We start from the raw sequence: 19,277 nt of genomic DNA, 5'->3' as shown, positions 1-19,277 counted from the left end.
CTGGTAGACTTGTGGGGTCGAGCAGAAAACCCAGTCAATGTGATGACATGGTCTGAGCACCGTGTATTTAAATAGGAAGCAAAGAAATAAGTTAAACATTAATTTAGTCAAACACAGGATACAGTAAAACAGCTCATTTTTGTCGTATAACAGGCAAGAGAGTTTTTGAAGATAGACATCATGGTAAAAGATAAAGTAAGGCCTTGTCTACCCAACTCTGCAATGTAAGAATTTAAAAAAAAAATACATTCAAAGCAATTCTACCATTTATTTATTTGTTATTATATTTTCCAATTTAATTTGACCTTTTGATAGTTATTTATTTTTTCTGAACATATTTTATACATATTCATTTTTAAATATGTTTATTCTTTGCATTTTTTAATCTATCCTAAACGTATTCTAAACTTGTTTTTAATGAATTAATACATGTTTGCATTTATTTCCCCAAACATTTATTAATGCATTATTTTCTTTATACATCTTCATTTTTTCTTTCTTTTATAGCACATTTGATGGCATATTACTTTTACTTTATTTATTGAGTCATTTCTGTATTTCTTATAAAGTTTGACAGCTTCAGTTCTCCATAATTATTATGACACTGAAACGACGGCTGATTTCTTCTTTGTTTCAGCTGTCGCTCAGGGGATCGTTGTCTCGTTCAGTTTGGTTGAACCTTTGAACGGTGTTTTGTTAACTTTAAAAACATTTGACAAACATGCACAACCTGTGAAATATGAGTGTTTATTTATTTTAAAACACAGTTTTTATCCAGTAACTTTAGAACAAAGTATGCATCCAATTTAAATACAGATGACATTGACAATAACACAATGAATTAAAACTCAAAAGAATCTTGATATTCATTTGAACATTTTTAAATACAGAATGTCATTGTTAGCAAATAAATTCACATTCATTTTGTTGAAAGGTCATTTTTGATATGTAAAATGCTGCGTCCTCCATTCTAAAGTTGACATGTTTTGTTAAGTGCATGGGTGTGAAGGCTTAGTTCCTGGAATAAGAGCACAGTTTAAATTGGAGCAGTATGCCTCTGTACTCTTCACCTTATAGACCACCTCACATGGAAGAGTTTTCTGAGGTGTTGACTTCTGAATCTCTGTGACCTTAAAGATCTCATAAGGAGGAATCAGCACTTCTCTTTGCTCTGGGAATCTAGAATAATCAGAGACCCCTGCTCCCATACACGTGATAATCTCAAAGCATGACTTATCTCCAAATAGTTTTCTGTTGGTGTACTCGTTCAATGAGGATGAGGTGAAAGACCCAAAGCGAAACTGTTTGTTGAGAACATCTTGGCTAAAGTAGCTGCCCGTTTTACGGTAGACGGTGACACACCCGGTGTTACTGCCAGCTTTGAGAGTTCGAATGGCGCTGGTAAGGAGAAAGTGAAGTGCGTGATAGCTGAATGTTGACTTGTATTGAGATCCCTCGGCTCGAACTGCAGCATTTAAATATGCATACTTATCATCTCGGCCACTGGTGTAATAATAAAGAGCCTTCTTCTGTTCTAATGACGGGACTGGTTTTTTATTTGATTTGGCCCGTGCCTCCGCATCTGCCCAGCCCTCTTTGAATTTGATGTTTTTGTTAATATCATTCTCCAGGTATGTTGGCAGATCCTTGAACATTTGGTCTTCGCAGCCATCATACATGTCGTCAACAGAGTTAGGAGCCATGTCCAGTTGAAGGATAGTGTTTGCTCCAGCAGAAGCACCACCTGAAGGCCCAGCTACAGGTTTAGATGAAGGCCCAGCTACAGCCTTCGCTGGAGCCCCACGTGAAGGCCCAGCTACAGCCTTTGCTGGAGCCCCACTTGAAGGTCCAGGAGCAGGTCCACCAACCTTTTTCTTTAAAGAAAAATGAGACCGTATTAGAGCAACATTATGTTATTTTATGGTCATCTTACTTACAGATGTCAGAGCACAGCAGTTACAGCGTATACTCTACCATTGCCATTCCCGTAGGGACTCCATAAGTGAGTAGCAGTACCACCAAACAGACCATCAGTGCCATCTTCCACCAGACCAGAAACCTGGAGACTCAGCTGGTAGACTTGTGGAGTCGAGCAGAAAACCCAGTCAATGTGATGACATGGTCTGAGCACCGTGCGCTTATATATGAAGCATTTGAGGAAGGTCAACAGTGGGATCATGATACAGTAAAACAGCTCATTATTGTCATGATAGGGAGGAGATCGTTTTTGCAGATAGACATCATCATAAAAGATAAAATAAGACCTTGTCTTCACAACTTTGCAAGATTAAAGTACAAATTTAAATGTTATTCAACCTCAAACAAGTCTGGAGGGGACAAAAGCTAAAAGTCTCCTCCTGTTGAGAACAGCTCAAAGTTGATAGGATACGTACAATTACATAGTGCCTTCTACAATCCCTTAAAAGTGCTGTCAAACAATAAATAAAGTGAAGTGAAGACCGTGAACATTTGGTTTTCGCAGCCATTGTATATGTCATCAACAAAGTTTGGAGCCATGTCCAGTGGAAAGATACTCTCTGCTCCAGCTTCAAAGAAAAATGGGACAGTATTAGAGCAACATTATGTTATTTTATGGTCATCTTACTTACAGATGTCAGAGCACAGCAGTTACAATGAAGAAAGCATCATCCAGCGTATACTCTACCATTGCGATTCCCATAGAGACTCCATAAGTGAGTATCAGTACAACCAGACAGACCATCAGTGCCATCTTCCACCAGACCAGAAACCTGGAGACTCAGCTGGTAGACTCGTGGAGTCGAGCAGAAAACCCAGTCATAAGGAAGGGAAGGAAAATTGGGAGAAGTATTCAAATACTTTGTTTACGTAGCCTATTTATACCAAACTTTGAAAATACTCCTAAGTCCACTTTGGAATATGTGTGTGTTCTTGTTTTAATGGTGTTGTGGGGACTTGTTGCATATGAAGACAAGCTGGTCCCAACCTTATTTTTGGGTTAAGGCCTTGTATATAGAGCATTTCACAGACAAACAAATTCTAAGCTATATATAAGCTGTTATATTTAAACTATATACTGGATCATGGTTATACAGTAGTTAAAGAGGACCTTTTATGCTTTTCCGTTTTTTTCTGACCTATAAATGTAGTTATAAAGTTTTATAGTCACGTTTCATAATACCGGACAGACTGCAGAAGCTCAGACAGAGCCTGCCACACAGAGGTGCTGCATGGGTGCTGCAGCAATGAACAATATGAGAAATATAATGTGTTTTTTTAAAGATCAAAGCATATAAACCTATTGTAGTTGACCCAAAAAATACAGATATGACCCTGTAAAACGGATATGACCCTGAAACGATCAGATAGGGCCTCTTTAAGGTTTGGACGAGCCTCCAGGTAATTAATGCAAGTCAATCAGTGTTGGAAGAAGTATTCAGATACTTACTTTAAGAAAACGTACCCTACCAATACCACACTATGGAAATACTTCAGTCCCCAAAAAACAGATAAGCACTTTTCAATGTGTGTGTGTTTTTGTACTAATGCTGTGGGGACTCAGGAAAAGCAATCTTCAACTTTATTTTAAAGGTCTAATACATAGGCAAGAGAAGTTTATTTGTGTAGCACATTTTCAACAATAAGTTCTTTGAAACAAGTGTTTTAAATTAAACATTAAAAACATTGGTTCAAACATATAATGATAATAAAACAATAATAATAAAAACTAGGAAGTGATGCAGCCAAAAGTACATAATACAGTAGTAAAGGATTCCCAGGTCATGAATGCAAGTTAGTATAATTAATGTTGGAAGAAGTATTCAGAAAGTTAAGTGAAAGTATTTACACCACACAAAGCACTGCATTCAAAGTTAAGTAAAAGTATGCAAGTATTACTGCCATAATGTTGTTAAAGTACTTAAAGTCAATGTGTTGATTATGCAGTAATCTGTGTAGTATAACACACACGCGCATGCGCACACACACGCGCACACACACACACACACACACACACACACACACACACACACAGTGGGCGTTACTTACAGGCATGGAGCAATTTCCTGACCACACAGACCTCAGAATGAGAGATCTGCTTCCTCATCCAACGCTCATGTTTTAAGACACCACACATGAAAATCACACCATCCTCTGTCTTTTGGCTCATGTAGATGAAAATAGTGAGTGTATAAAAAAGACGAATGGATGTTTTTGGATGTTTACAATGAGATGATCTTCTGAGTATATTGTCATTTCAGATGGACATTTGGTCTCCTAACCTGCACCTTGCTATGATGACGGTGATGAGCCTCCTCTGTATGTTTTCTCACGGTGAGTTTCCTGCACCATGAGATAGCAATTTAATACCATCACCTTTTGTTGCGTAAACTTAACCTTCGCCTTTTGTTGCGCAAACTTAACCTTCGCCTTTTGTTGCGCAAACTTAACCGTCACCTTTTGTCATTAAAACTTAACCTTCACCTTTTGTTGTCTAAGCATAACCGTCGCCTTTTGTCATCTAAACTTAACAGTCGCCTTTTGTCATCTGAACTTAACCGTCGCCTTTTGTCATCTAAACTTAACCGTCACCTTTTGTCATCTAAACTTAACCGTCGCCTTTTGTCATCTAAATTTAACCATCACCTTTTGTAGTCCAAACTTAACAGTCGCCTTTTGTCATCTAAACTTAAACGTCACCTTTTGTAGTCTAAAATTAACAGTCGCCTTTTGTCCTCTTAACTTAACCATCGCTTTTGTCGTCTTAACTTAACCGTCACCTTTTGTCGTCTAAACTTAACCGTCACCTTTTGGCGTCTAAACTTAACCGTCGCCTTTTGTCGTCTAAACTTAACCGTTGCCTTTATTCGTCTAAACTTAACCGTCGCCTTTTGTCTTCTAAACTTAAACGCCACCTTTTGTCGTCTTTACTTAATCATCGCTTTTTTCGTCTAAACTTAACCGTCACCTTTTTGTCGTCTTAACTTAACCATCGCTTTTGTCGTCTAAACTGAACTGTTGCCTTTTGTCGTCTAAACTTAAGCGTCACTTTTTGTCATCTAAACTTAACCGTCACCTGTAGTCGTCTAAACTTGAAATAGATCATAGTATTTGGTTGATTATCATATCATACAAATTGTTGTGCAGAAGTTGTAAAATGTCATAGGAACACGAAGGAATCCTTCCAGGATTGGTTTATTTGAAGTAAATATTAGAGGCTTGAAGGGGTAAAACTGTCCAGTATTTAACACAAAATATAAATAATAAATAGAAAATAAATTTTTTAAAGTTTTTAATCCTGACCACTGAAATAATCCACATTTATGATTTGTTAGTGGAGAGGGAGAGATCTTGAGGAATTGTTTCTTTAGATAGAGATTTCTAAAATAAAGATGTGGAAAATATCAAGGTATCGATTTAGTCTGTTTAGTCTCAAACAAACACAACCTGCAGATACTGATTAGATGAATTTAGAGTGACGTTTCTGTTTTGGCTTCCTGTTTTTCTGTCAGCGGTGACGGTGAGGGACTCTGATCTGAAGCTGTGTGAAGAGGACCAGCGAGTGTGTGTCACTGACCTCCGAGACTGTGGCCCTGGACCGCCTGCATCTAAACAGAGTACACACACACACACACACACACACAAATTCAACATCTACTGTTGTACTATTCTATGCAGCTCTATGCTTCTACACAACAGAACAGCTTATAAGCTTACAGCTTATATTTTCCATGCATTTCACATTGTTGTACCATTACTTTTACTTTAGTTATGGATGTGAATATGTTGTATACATAGCTTCCGTGATGTCCCCCCTTTGGTTTGTGGACTCTCGTTTCGAGCTCCGGTTGCTGCCGCCGTTCACTACGGTGACACAGAGCTGGTTGAAAATCTGCAGTTTCCCTTAAAGATGGAGTAATTTATTTGATCATATTCACTGAAACCGACACTATGCTCCAATGGAAGAACATAAATCATCCGGTTTTAGAAAAAAACCTGCGCCTCTACGTCCAAAAACCGCCTGGTTAATCCTGTCCACTCAGTGCACGGCTGTGTGGGAGCCACAGATCCCCCCTCCCACCTTGCGCATGTTACAATATCACATGCACACATAAAAAAAATATAATGTATAATGTATATTTGTATATTTTTTTTTTCCATCGTGACTTACACATTTTGCCTTACAATATTCATAATATAATATTCATTGATAAAAATTGAAAAACACGGTGGTGTAGTGGTTAGCACTGTCGCCTCACAGCAAGACGGTCACAGGTTCACATCCCGACCTCGGCCTTTCTGTGCGGAGTTTGCATGTTCTCCCCGTGTCTGCCAGGGTTTTCTCCGGGAACTCCGGTTTCCTCCCACAGTCCAAAGACATGCATGTGTTAAGTTAATTGATGAGTCTAAAATTGCCCGTAGGTGTGAATGGTTGTCTGTCTCTGTTTGTCTCTATCTGCCCTGTGATAGAGTGGCGTCCTGTCCAGGGTGGACCCCGCCTCACGCCCGATGTCAGCTGGGATCAGCTCCAGCACCCCCGACCCCGGGATAAGCGGTTGAAGATGACTGACTGAAAAACAGGAATAGCAGTGTTGTAAAAGTGATGAGTCCCTTTAGAATAAACATTCTCTTTATCAGTTTCCAAATAACACATCGAGTTAATTGGCCTCCACCTGACATCAACTGTGCTGTTTTTGATTACTTCAGAATTAAATCAGCTGTTCCTTTGATTTGACTTCAAAATAAAATCAGCTGTTCTTTGAAGATTCCACCCCTAGTCGTGCATGGTAACACAGAGAATTCACCATGGTTGGAAAAATGCTTTAGAAAGGGCTCTGTGATAAAGTTGTGGATAGGCTCAAGTTAGGAGAAGCATATAAAAAATCAGAGGTTTAACTCTTCCTCTGAGGACCATTCAGAGGATTGTCCAGAAGTGGAAGGCATATGGCTCCACCCAGACCTCGCCTAGATCGGGTCGCCAGGAAAAGATTGATCAGGGAAGCTACCAAGAGGCCCATGGTGACCTTGAAGGAGTTAAAGTCTTAATGGCAAAGGTTGGTCGATCTGTGCATGTGACAACAATTTCACAAGTTCTACATGTTTGGCAGGGTGGCAAGAAAGAAGCCTCTTCTGAAAAAACGTCACACTAAGTCTTGTAAAAAAAAAAAACATATTGAAGATTCTGATGCCATGTGTTAAAGGTTCTATGGTCAGATGAGACCAAAACTGAACTTTTGGGGCTGAACTCTAAGCTCTATGTTTGGCAGAAACCAAAAACAGCACACCACCCAAAACACCCCATCCCTACAGAGAAGCATGGTGGTGGCAGCATTATGTTGTGGGCTTGTTTATCTTCAGCAGGTACTGGGCAGTTGGTCAGGACTGAAGGGAAAATTGACGTTTTCTTAAGGAAAACCCTTGTCCTTCTGTCCTCCATAAAAACAACACAGTGGCTAAAGGACAGGAAGGTGAATGTCCCAGAGTGGCCCATTCAGAGCTCCTACAGAACATCTGTGGATGGACTTGAACAGTGCAGTCCATCACCACTCACCACAGAATCTGACTGAACTCCAACAGTTCCGCAGGAAGAATGGGGAAATATTTCCGATCTAGGTGCACAAAGCTGGTAGAGACAGATCCAAACAGCCTGATGGCTGTAATTGAAGCAAAAGGTGCCTCCACAAAGGATTACATCTGGGGACTCATCACTTTTACAACCCTGCTATTCTAGTTTCTTATTTTTAATTTTGAAAAAAAAAAATCACTTGCATGTTGTAAGGCAAAATGTGTAAATCACGCTGGATTTTTTTTTTTTTTAATGTATTATCATTTCAGACTGTAAAACAAAAAAGTGACTATTTCAAAAAGATAACATGACTTTCTATAGGCACTGTATACTGTAAGTTAGCCAGTCTACCTCCGTGTAGCGTGTACTCCATGCTGTTTATCGATGCTGAAGTGAAACGGGAGCGTTCACAGAAATCTGGTGCACACGCACTTGACAGGAGGGAGCCGAGCAACTCGGCAGTAGTGGGGGAGAGGCGAGTCAACTCAATCTGCCAACTGCAACTTTAAGTTACCAGCTCCGTTAGCAAGGTCCAACTGAACATTTAACAAGACTTTTTAGCGAGCAAAATGTTATTTTGAGCCTCCATTAAAACCCCTATGTAGGACGGCCACTGTCCAATCGTACATTAGCTATGAACTTAAATGTCCATTTCATTGTTTTCCTGCAGAGCTCCTCAACATGTCCTGTTGCTACCAGATGTCACACAGATCCATGACATGTGAGTGGAGTCAGGAGTCAAACAGCCACACTGAGCCTGATGTCTCTCTCATCTTTAGCAGGTAAACACTGAACAAATTCAATTCATTTAGGAAGTTATACTCAGTTCATATTTCTGAGATGTAGAGGTAAGGATGGACCCAAGGGTAAGGGGTCCTGACTCACAAAACACAAGACAAGCAAAACAACTAAAAAACAAAGCAAAAAAGACAAGCAAAACAACTAAAAGTAGATCCAACACAACTACAAGCAGATGCAAAATGACCACAAATAAACACAAAACGACTAAAAATAGATGCAAAACCATTACAAAGGCATGCAAAATGACCACAAAGAGACAAAATAACTACGAGGAGACTAAAATAACTAAAAACAGATGCAATGCAAACACAAAGACATGCTGAATGACAAAACATACGTAGATGCAACACGACTATAAGTCAAACTACAGTTCTGGTGTCTTGGGCCTACGTCGGTGCCCAGGGCCTGTTGTCTCAGAATACGTTGATGGGTAGAGGAGCCAGCCCGTTAACATTTAAGTGTTTGAATTGTCAAGATGAAGCACCAGATGTGTAATATTGAAAACAAGTTCTTAATCTCTTATTCTTTCCTCCTCAGCGGACTTAAAATATTCTCCTGTGGAGGAATCTTCAACGCGGCAGCCGTCCTCAACATAACAGCCAGGATAAAGAACTACATGATGGGAAGGGAGGTCTGGTCCCGACCTCACACTGTGGTTCTCTACGACGCAAGTCAGTTGCACAGATTTCTGTCGTCTTCCTTCTGCTGTTGATTTTCCAGTCTGGATGAGATGAGTGACTCCTTGTCTCCTCTCCTCAGTGAAACCCACTCAGCCTGTGTTAACTGTCCTCGGCTCCACTGACGACTCTGTCCTTGTGACTTGGAGAAGCAGCGGTGACGGCGTCTGTCGGCTTCGCTACAGAGACGATAACGCTCACAAATGGATCTCGGTTGGTGCAAAAATGCTCTTTGTACTCAGTGGTGGGATGTAACAAAGGCCAAAAGTCGTAGTATTTCAAGGCCAAAAGTCGTAGTATTTCTAGGCCAAAAGTCATAGTATTTCAAGGCCAAAAGTCATAGTATTTCAAGGCCAAAAGTCATAGTATTTCAAGGCTAAAAGTCATAGTATTTCAAGACTAAAAGTCGTAGTATTTCAAGGCTAAAAGTCATAGTATTTCAAGACTAAAAGTCGTAGTATTTCAAGGCCAAAAGTCGTAGTATTTCAAGGCCAAAAGTCATAGTATTTCAAGGCTAAAAGTCATAGTATTTGAAGACTAAAAGTCGTAGTATTTCAAGGCTAAAAGTCATAGTATTTCAAGGCTAAAAGTCGAAGTATTTCAAGGCCAAAAGTCGTAGTATTTCAAGGCTAAAAGTCATAGTATTTCAAGGCTAAAAGTCAAAGTATTTCAAGACTAAAAGTCGTAGTATTTCAAGGCTAAAAGTCATAGTATTTCAAGGCTAAAAGTCGAAGTATTTCAAGGCCAAAAGTCGTAGTATTTCAAGGCCAAAAGTCGTAGTATTTCAAGTCTAAAAGTCGTAGTATTTCAAGACTAAAAGTCGTAGTATTTCAAGGCTAAAAGTCGTAGTATTTCAAGGCCAAAAGTCGTAGTATTTCAAGGCTAAAAGTCGTAGTATTTCAAGGCTAAAAGTCGTAGTATTTCAAGGCCAAAAGTCGTAGTATTTCAATACTAAAAGTCGTAGTATTTCAAGGCTAAAAGTTGTAGTATTTCAAGGCCAAAAGTCGTAGTATTTCAAGGCCAAAAGTCGTAGTATTTTAATACTAAAAGTCGTAGTATTTCAAGGCTAAAAGTCGTAGTATTTCAAGGCCAAAAGTCATAGTATTTCAAGGCTAAAAGTCGTAGTATTTCAAGGCTTAAAGTCGTAGTATTTTAAGGCCAAAAGTCGTAGTATTTCAAGGCTAAAAGTCATAGTATTTCAAGGCCAAAAGTCGTAGTATTTCGAGGCTAAAAGTCATATTATTTCAAGGCCAAAAGTTGTAGTATTTCCAGACAAAAGTTGTAGTTATAAGTCTTCCATTGGTTTGCAGAGTGATATGCAAAACAATGCTATGTTATGTGAATTCATTAAAATAAAATAAAACATAACTGTGACACAGGGGACATGCGCCGTTGACTACTGGGTGAAAGTCCAGTGTTTGTTTGACCCATCCACCGCCACAACCTCCTTACGCAGAGTTTGGCGCTCTTAATCCTGGAGCACTTGCTCCAGGTGTCTAATATCACGGCGAGGGCCGTGACAACACAACAATATGTGAAAATGTTTTCTTATTGCACATTTTGCTGTCCATGTTTTTTTTCCAGGCTTCTGATTCCTTCCCTGCACATGAAAATCAGACACTGACCTACAGGATTAAAGACCTGCGGAGGTTCACCGTTTACAGAGCTGCTGTGGCCTGCAGGGAGGAGTCTGGCATCTGGAGCGACTGGAGCCCCGAGGTCAGCACGAGGACGCTCGACAGGGGTAACTGTTCACTTTTACACTGAGATTGGAACACAACAACTGTGGGAAGAAGACTTTGTAGAATTACTGATATACGTCCCCGGCATACTCAGCACTTCAATAGAACAAACCAATTACACTGAGCTGTGGTTTTCCTGTCAGTGCCTTCCAGGCCTCCAGACGTGTGTTACAGAGTGGAGAAGACAGACTCGTTCCTCCTTCATCTCATGTGGAAGGTAAATACTTTTTTATTGTCATCTACTTTATAAAAAAAGTTTCCATTTTCAGCAACAAATCTTCTGTGAGACTATGGAGGGTTTTAAGGGCCAAAACTAAATATATGAATACATAACTAGTTCTATCATTAAATGTTTAAATGAATGCATAAGAAAATGATTTAATTAAATGCTTAATAAATGTAAAATTATATAATCAAATGCTTAAATATCAACATGGATAAATACATCACAAGTCAAATGAGACAAAATAAATATATAGTCGTTGGTGGGCAGTTGGTTTGGACTTTGTTAGTGCTCTATTGAGTCTGAACGACAGTCGTTGGAGTCACAGGAGGCCATTTGTGAACAGTTGTTCTTTGAGGTTAGATTGTTGAATCTCCAGGGAAGGGATGAAAGGGCAGCATTGTAAACGACTGTTGGCACTTGGAGCACAAAGGGTTCCAGTGACATCATCGGCCTTGTGAGAGGTTAAATACCTGGATCTCCACAACAGTTAGTTGGACCAGTCCCAGCCTGATCAGATGCGTACATGAACTGATGAAGCCTCTTCGATGAAAGGTGAAAAATCTTACTGACAAATAACCAAGTCCAGTTGCTTTTGACTGAAATTGCTTTGGGGATAACGATGACCTGGACAAATGAGAACTTTCACTGGCAATAATAATCTCACATTCCAGAAATGTTGCGTCTCTGTCGGTAAAACAAAAATGTGACTTTCAATGATGAAGCTAGACCAAAACGTCTTCAGCTTTTGTTGACAAAGAAAAAAAACTCAAACTATGAAATCTGACTAAAACTAAAATACATTTTCATCAAAAGAATGCCTAAAAGAAAAACACATGTGGTATAAAACGTCTATTGCAAACGTCCCGTCTCTCTGCAGGATCTTGACCTCAGTGATGCTGGAGGTCGTATCCTTGGATACCAGGTGAGCTATGAGGGGGTGAAGAAGCAGTGGCCGCGGAACCGATTTGTCCAAAACGTCACTGGGGTGACGGCCCTCCTGGTGGTGGAGGAGGAGAACTGCAGCGTCACGGTTTCAGCCTTCAACACGGCCGGCTGCGGACCTGTTGCACGTCTCAACATCGACACACAAACACAGAATGGTGAGTGATGCACAGAGTTTATTATGTGGAAATTATTCACCGACATTAGTGAGTCATGCTTATGAAATTATCAATCATAATGATCTGGTTTTAGCTTTTAAACAATCATAGTTAAAGATCAATCTCCACTTACTCAACATCCTGCGTGTGTGTGTGTGTGTGTGTGTGTGTGTGTTTGCGATCTACAGAGCAGCATCATGATGTCCAGATAAAATGTATTGCAGCAGGACACTTCTCCATTCAAATGTTCTCTGTCATTATGAACTTATGAGCTAAAGAGAAATGTTTGCTTGTTTCATATGTTTTGGCTTCTTCAGCGGTGCCGGACGTGAGACAGTGTTAGATGGTCGTTTACTCTCAGCTGCATGATTCCCAGCTGCGTTTCCAGACTTTATGCAGGCGGGCTGACGTATGTGCATTTCGTTACACGTCGGAATAACATTAATTTACCATTTCTGGGGTGCAAACTTTAAAAAAAAAAGTCAAAAATCCTCCAAGATCCCACATTCAGACACCCAGACCTCGAGGAACAGCAGAGAAAAATTAATACCGTGATTTGGAATCATTTTCGTTTGATTGTATGTTTTGCCACTTGTGTTGTGTGGTCATAAACCCTCTTATATCATGAATCTCCTGGTGAAAGCCATCCAAAGTCAACATTCACACATCTGGACCCAGGGAACCTGTTTGCACTCACACATCTGGACCCAGAGAACCTGTTTACATCCACACATCTGGACCCAGAGAACGAGTTTACATTCACACATCTGGACCCAGAGAACCTGTTTACATTCACACATCTGGACCCAGAGAACCTGTTTACATTCACACATCTGGACCCAGAGAACCTGTTTACATTCACACATCTGGACCCAGAGAACCCTTTTACATCCACACATCTGGACCCAGAGAACCCGTTTACATTCACACATCTGGACACAGAGAACCCGTTTACATCCACACATCTGGACCCAGAGAACCAGTTTACATTCACACATCTGGACCCAGAGAACCCGTTTACATTAGCACATCTGGACCCAGAGAACCTGTTTACATTCACACATCTGGACCCAGAGAACCCGTTTACATTCACACATCTGGACCCAGAGAACCCGTTTACATTCAAACATCTGGACCCAGAGAACCCGTTTACATTCACACATCTGGACCCAGAGAACCCGTTTACATTCACACATCTGGACCCAGAGAACCCGTTTAAATTAACACATCTGGAGGTCAGAGGTCAACAGACCCCTTTGGAAATGGACAGGACAGTTTTCCCTCGCCAACCTTTAGCCTTAGCGTTATTTAACCTCATTCCTGACAAACCAACATAACATGTTTCATCTCTGTTAAACAAAAACCTGAAAGTGATTTTGGTTGATTCTTTATAATCTTACACATCTGTGGATTAAATCAACTAATCGATTAGTCGACAAAAGCGTTTCTTTACTCAAGAGCAGCCCTGGTAATAATCCTGGTGTTGTGTTCTGCAGCTCTCCCGTTGGTCACAAAATTGTGGGTTTCCAGTTCTTTCCCGGCTATCAGAGGCCTTCTGGTCCAATGGGAGAGGCTCGCTGTCCCACCTGTCAGTCATGTTGCTGTTCAATGGCGCTCCGAGACTCGTCCATCCACCAGCCGCTGGACCACAGTGGACAACTTCACCACCTCTACTGTCATACAAGGTGCCTCTGTCTGAATATCCTCATTTATTTTCTGGTTTATCTGTTTGTGAGAATATTATTATTATGCATACGTTTTCGTAAGATATCATATAAATCCATTGATGAGAATATGTTGGCCACAAATACTCTCGAGAACAACCAAATGTGGATTAATCCTCCACTAAAAATAGTCCCTAACAAATGCACCATCTCCTCCTGTTTGATAAAAAGTACAGAAAGCATCTGTTTTAGGAGATTAAAGCAAAGATGAAGATACATTAAGGCTTTTATTTAAATGAAAATATATATTTGAGAGCCACATAAGTTGTCGTGCTTTGACTGGAGGAAATCTTCATACACGTCTCAGGGTTGAAATCTGGATGGTGCGTTTGAAGTTCTTCTGGTTTCCTCTGAAATCTAACACCATCTAAAAACTGTTGTGACATGTGGAAGTCACGTGGTTATTAAGCTTTAAGTGGCTGCAGACTACAAGTTGCAGTAAGAACCAAACTCTTTCTGCAGCTGCTTCACAATAAAAGCCTTCCAGCAGAGAAATAACATCAAGGCTTTTATTCTGAAACAGTGGGAGGACAAAAGAGGAAAATAAAAAATAAAAGCCTGTCTCTAACAAAGGCCTGGTTTACTCTTTACTTGAATAGATCTTCAGAACATATACAGATTCACAGCATGTTAAATGTATTCTAAGTGTGTGTGTTTGGTGTTTACAGATGTTGACCCTGAAGAGTCCTACCTGATCAGTGTGTTCCTCGTCTTCAACCAGAACTGTGGATCTCCTCAGTCGCTGCCTGCCAGTCTGCAGCAGGGAGGTAAATATGCACCCACCCCTTTAAAACAACAACTTCATCTTCCCAATTAGCATGCTAATGTTAGCATTAATACTTCCACACATAAATACTGAACTGGATGGATAATAAGGCCTTCCTAACACCCTTTCAAAATACTATTTCTGGGTCCAAACGCTCTGTCAAACAACTGTCGAACCTGTGAACCTTTTGCGGTCATTTCTTTCTTCACTGAGACACTTTTCATCGACAGGAAAGAGGTGAAATGACTCAGATCTGTTCAAACAACAGGAACACAGCACTGCAGCGTCGTAGAAATACGAAGCTTGGACCCGGAAAAGAATTTGAAAGGGCGTTACGTCACGACCCTATGGTCACGACTTAAAGACGAGGATAGCAAAATGAATTGGTCTGCTTTATGTTCACGCATCCTCAGTCGTTTGACAACATATTCAGCTAAAATAAGAATATAAAGAAAACTTTTTGTGTGTGTTTTCTCAGCTCTGTTGGAGGTGGGCCAACTGAAGGTGGTGGGCGTGACCAAAACCACAGTGACAGTGACTTTGGTGTGGCAACGGAAGTCAGGACCAATCAGAGTGAACGGATACAGAGTGATGCTGAGGAAAGACTCACAGACACAAAGTAGGTTAAGAAGTTTTCCTCTGAAATCACTTCCATTTCTCAAAGTCGTGCAAGCCCCTGAGGGTTTAAATTCTCCTGCATAGCGTAGCCCTAAGCCATCTGAACTCCATTCTAAAAACAAGTTTGCCACTTTTACCTTAGAGAATAGCCAGATTTTGATCTCTTTATTCTAAGAGATTAGACAAAAAGTATTCTCATAAATCCGCCACCTTAATCTCATAAATTAGCCATTATTATCTTGGAAATTTGCCACTTTAATCTTTGAGATTAGCCATTATTATCTTGGAAATTTGCCACTTTAATCTCTGAGATTATCCAGATTATCTAAAATTTTCTTTCGTTAGCATTATGAATCCAGCATCCAGCAATCCAGGTGTCAATAAGACTGCCAGTCTACATAAAGGTTAAATAAAAAAAGTTTAAAGTGAATCTGTTGGTTCATTAGTTGTATTTGAGACATCTCCAAGTTGTTTTTCATACATTGCACCTGTAAGTACAGAGCATGTTCTTTCCTCCCCAGCTCTGTCTTTGTGGCCGGACCAACAGCAGCTCACCTTCACCAACCTAAAACCCAACACCGAGTATTCTCTTCTCCTATTGGCTGATGATGTCTCCAGAAACAACATCCCTGTGAGAACGGACTTTGGTGAGTTTAACTGGTTTTCTGAAATTCATTTAATAATTTAACATAACTTTTCCTATGATAAAGAGGAATAAATCATTTCCACGCAGTGATTTTATGGTTCTGAATGAATCGTGAATGTTTTATTTCAGACGAGGTGCCAGCGGTGGCTACAGCGACGCCTCTGCTGCTGCTGGCTGTTGCTGTGTTCATCATCTCCATCCTGTCCAGGACTGTGTAAGTCAACAACACATGCTCAAATCTGAGGGCTCCAGTAAACAACACAGGAATAATTCACTTACTGTGGCTGGGGATTGGTTTGAGACATTATTTTACCACCTGTTTTTTTTTTTTAACCAAATAACTTATGGAAGACAGACTAATATCAAGAAAGGCAACTACAATACATTGAAAAGAGGATCAAAGACATGATTTAATTCTAAACGTCTCAAAAATAAGAAAACTTTACTTTTTTACAATCTTCATCCAGTTTGTCTACAGGCTACCGGTGCTATTTGGTCTAACGTAGCCCCACAGCGCTAGATGAACATACACCATTCCCAATGCATGTTCTAAATGTATAACATTAATCATTATAGTGGAAATTGTTAATAGTTTCATACAATTGTAGTGTCAATATTTAGGTTGGTTTGGAATCGTACTGCTACTACTACTTGGACATTTATTTGAACCATCCATCCATTTAACTATTTCAACCATTTATCTATTACTTTTAGCTAACTATTACCTCTGTTTCCATTACCTTTTAACGATTTTAACCATTTCTGCTACTTTTAGCTATTTGAACTGTTTATCTGTTTATCAACCGTTAATTCATTACTTTAAGCTTACTATTTCAACCGTTTATTTGCTAAATTTGAGGAAACTACTTAAACTGGTTGTTTCTTCTAGCTAAGTATTTCAACTATTTATCCTTTACTTTAAGATAACTATTCCAACTGTTAATCGATTACTTTTAACTACTTATTTGAACTTACTAGTCATTACTTTAAGGCCGTACTCACACTGTCCTTCCAGACCGCAACCCGGGCTTTAGGGTACTTGACCTTTTTTTTAACCCCAGATCACTATCGCTCAAATTCAAAACACCATCACTAACACCGGATGATTTTTACCCGAGATAATAGACCAAATAAAAAGTACTTGTCATCAAAATACATCAAAACATGACAATACATGACTAATTTGAGAAGTGTTCTTTTATTCTAAACTGTGTCATGTCTAAGAAAATGAAAGAAAAGCATCATGAGGAGACCATATGAAAATGCTCTGAAATTACTGGAAAATTAGGAATTTGGGAACAAAAAAATCCTAAAAAAGATAATGAAGATGGAAAATTGTTTCTTGGTCCACCCATTCCTGGTGAAGGCTCAGTGTCCTTCTAGTGTTGTTTTTGGCGGCCTGTTTTACTTAGAGTCTAGTCTAGTTTTAGTCGACTAAAAGTCTGAGAGTTTTAGTCTAGTTTTAGTCGACTAAAAGTCTGAGAGTTTTAGTCTCGTTTTAGTTGACTAAAAGTCTGAGAGTTTTAGTCTAGTTTTAGGCGACTAAAAGTCTGAGAGTTTTAGTCTAGTTTTAGTTGACTAAAAGTCTGAGAGTTTTAGTTGACTAAAAGTCTGAGAGTTTTAGTCTAGTTTTAGTCGACTAAAAGTCTGAGAGTTTTAGTCTAGTTTTAGTTGACTAAAAGTCTGAGAGTTTTAGTCTAGTTTTAGTTGACTAAAAGTCTGAGAGTTTTAGTCTAGTTTTAGTCGACTAAAAGTCTGAGAGTTTTAGTCTAGTTTTAGTCGACTAAAAGTCTGAGAGTTTTAGTCTAGTTTTAGTCGACCAGAAGTCTGAGAGTTTTAGTCTAGTTTTAGTCGACTAAAAGTCTGAGAGTTTTAGTCTAGTTTTAGTCGACTAAAAGTCTGAGAGTTTTAGAGCGTGCTCACACTGTCCTACCGGACCGAGACCCGGACTTTAGGGTACTTGTCCCCCCTCCCTCTCCCCCCCGCGCCCCAGCCCTGTTTGTACTCACACTGCCAGGGCCTCGGCCAATGCTTCTTGCTGTCCATACGCCATCACGCCGTAACACGTCACACGCATTGATCGCGTGTGTGTGGCTTTGTTTACAAATCTTTCCATAGACCTCTGAGTTTTTGTGCGTCTTGTCGACTGTTTTTGAACATTTTCATCCGACCAAATCTGCAGTAAACACTCCACCTCCGCACCACACCAACGTGAACCTTTCACCGCCATTGTTGTTGTTGTTAAATGTCCGTGCATGGTCCGTCCTTCTATTTACATGTCCGAACAGGCGGACATAACGCTACTGCCGTAGGGCTCGTGCTCGTACACGTGCGCACGCTCGTGCTCGTACATGTGCAAACGGCTCCGCTAAAGCCCACCTCTTTCAAGCGGGCCGTGGACGGTCCGCTGGCCGCAGTTGAGCGCGGAGCGGGTGCACTCACATGGCTTAAAGGTACTAGACTTTAGCTGAAAAACCGGTTTTGGCCGCGGCCAAAAGGACAGTGTGATCACGCTCTTAGTCTAGTTTTAGTAGACTAAAAGTCTGAGAGTTTTAGTCTAGTTTTAGTCGACTAAAAGTCTGAGAGTTTTAGTCTAGTTTTAGTCGACTAAAAGTCTGAGTTTTAGTCTAGTTTTAGTCGACTAAAAGTCTGAGAGTTTTAGTCTAGTTTTAGTCGACTAAAAGTCTGAGAGTTTTAGTCTAGTTTTAGTCGACTAAAAGTCTGAGAGTTTTAGTCTAGTTTTAGTCGACTAAAAATCTGAGTTTTAGTCTAGTTTTAGACCACTAAAAGTCTGAGAGTTTTAGTCGACTAAAAGTCTGAGAGTTTTAGTCTAGTTTTAGTCGACTAAAAGTCTGAGAGTTTTAGTTCAGTTTTAGTCGACTAAAAGTCTGAGAGTTTTAGTCTAGTTTTAGTCGACGAAAAGTCTGAGCACTTTAGTCTAGTTTTAGTCGATTAAAATTCTGAGTTTTAGTCTAGTTTTAGTCGATTAAAATTCTGAGTTTTAGTCTAGTTTTAGTCGATTAAAAGTCTGAGAGTTTTAGTCTAGTTTTAGTCGACTAAAAGTCTGAGTTTTAGTCTAGTTTTAGTCGACTAAAAGTCTGAGAGTTTTAGTCTAGTTTTAGTCGACGAAAATTGTATATTAGTCTCTTTTTAGTGATGCAATTATATTGAATCAATATAATAAAAGTACCTAGTAGTATTGAGGAAACCAACATTTTCTTTTAGCCAAACCCATGCAGATATCTTTAGTTTACAGCATGTACAGGTCTAGAATAAGTAATCCAATTTATGTTGATGCTAAATTCAGTTCAGTGTTATTTGCTCTGTGAAATACAAAACTAGTGAAAGTATTTGGCCAACAAGGGGAAGTTTAGTGCACTTATAGAGTGAGTCAGTCTCTAAGGTAGGAACTAAACACACTTTACACTCTCTCA

The 19,277-nt window shown here is 39.7% G+C and overlaps 2 protein-coding genes across 2 annotated transcripts in view; one reads left to right on the top strand and one right to left on the bottom strand.

Annotated features, from left to right (window-relative positions):
• Positions 1–733: 733 nt before the first annotated feature.
• LOC310945774 (ecto-ADP-ribosyltransferase 5-like) lies at positions 734–2,105 on the bottom strand. Its single transcript, XM_083911982.1, has 2 exons — positions 1,975–2,105; positions 734–1,874 (listed from the first exon to the last, which is right to left on the bottom strand). Exons 1-2 carry the CDS (start codon positions 2,038–2,040, stop codon positions 990–992), a joined length of 951 nt encoding a protein of 316 aa, XP_083768108.1. The 5' UTR covers positions 2,041–2,105; the 3' UTR covers positions 734–989.
• A 2,139-nt stretch (positions 2,106–4,244) lies between these two features.
• Positions 4,245–19,277, top strand: part of LOC310946191 (interleukin-6 receptor subunit beta) — a 53,595-nt gene continuing 38,562 nt past the window's right edge. Inside the window, exons 1-13 of the mRNA XM_083912569.1 lie at positions 4,245–4,311; positions 5,490–5,594; positions 8,214–8,325; positions 8,882–9,015; positions 9,104–9,234; positions 10,606–10,765; positions 10,907–10,980; positions 11,867–12,089; positions 13,586–13,774; positions 14,482–14,580; positions 15,058–15,198; positions 15,719–15,844; positions 15,973–16,057. Coding sequence (XP_083768695.1) covers positions 4,272–4,311; positions 5,490–5,594; positions 8,214–8,325; positions 8,882–9,015; positions 9,104–9,234; positions 10,606–10,765; positions 10,907–10,980; positions 11,867–12,089; positions 13,586–13,774; positions 14,482–14,580; positions 15,058–15,198; positions 15,719–15,844; positions 15,973–16,057 — 1,619 coding nt within the window. The 5' untranslated portion in view covers positions 4,245–4,271. The remainder of the gene's footprint in view (positions 4,312–5,489; positions 5,595–8,213; positions 8,326–8,881; positions 9,016–9,103; positions 9,235–10,605; positions 10,766–10,906; positions 10,981–11,866; positions 12,090–13,585; positions 13,775–14,481; positions 14,581–15,057; positions 15,199–15,718; positions 15,845–15,972; positions 16,058–19,277) is intronic.

The sequence above is a fragment of the Echiichthys vipera genome (genome assembly GCF_963691815.1).
Source record: "Echiichthys vipera genome assembly, chromosome: 4".
Taxonomy (NCBI): domain Eukaryota; kingdom Metazoa; phylum Chordata; class Actinopteri; order Perciformes; family Trachinidae; genus Echiichthys; species Echiichthys vipera.
The sequence above is the reverse complement of the archived record's forward strand: the minus strand, read 5'-3'. Positions and strand labels throughout refer to the sequence as shown.

Bases quoted from the DNA above. Each gene is read 5' to 3' on its own strand.
- LOC310945774 (XM_083911982.1), bottom strand. From the start codon at position 2,040: ATGGCACTGATGGTCTGTTTGGTGGTACTGCTACTCACTTATGGAGTC. The intron at 1,875-1,974 runs GTAGAGTATACG...TTTTCTTTAAAG, and splicing joins TCCCTACGGGAATGGCAATG to AAAAAGGTTGGTGGACCTGC.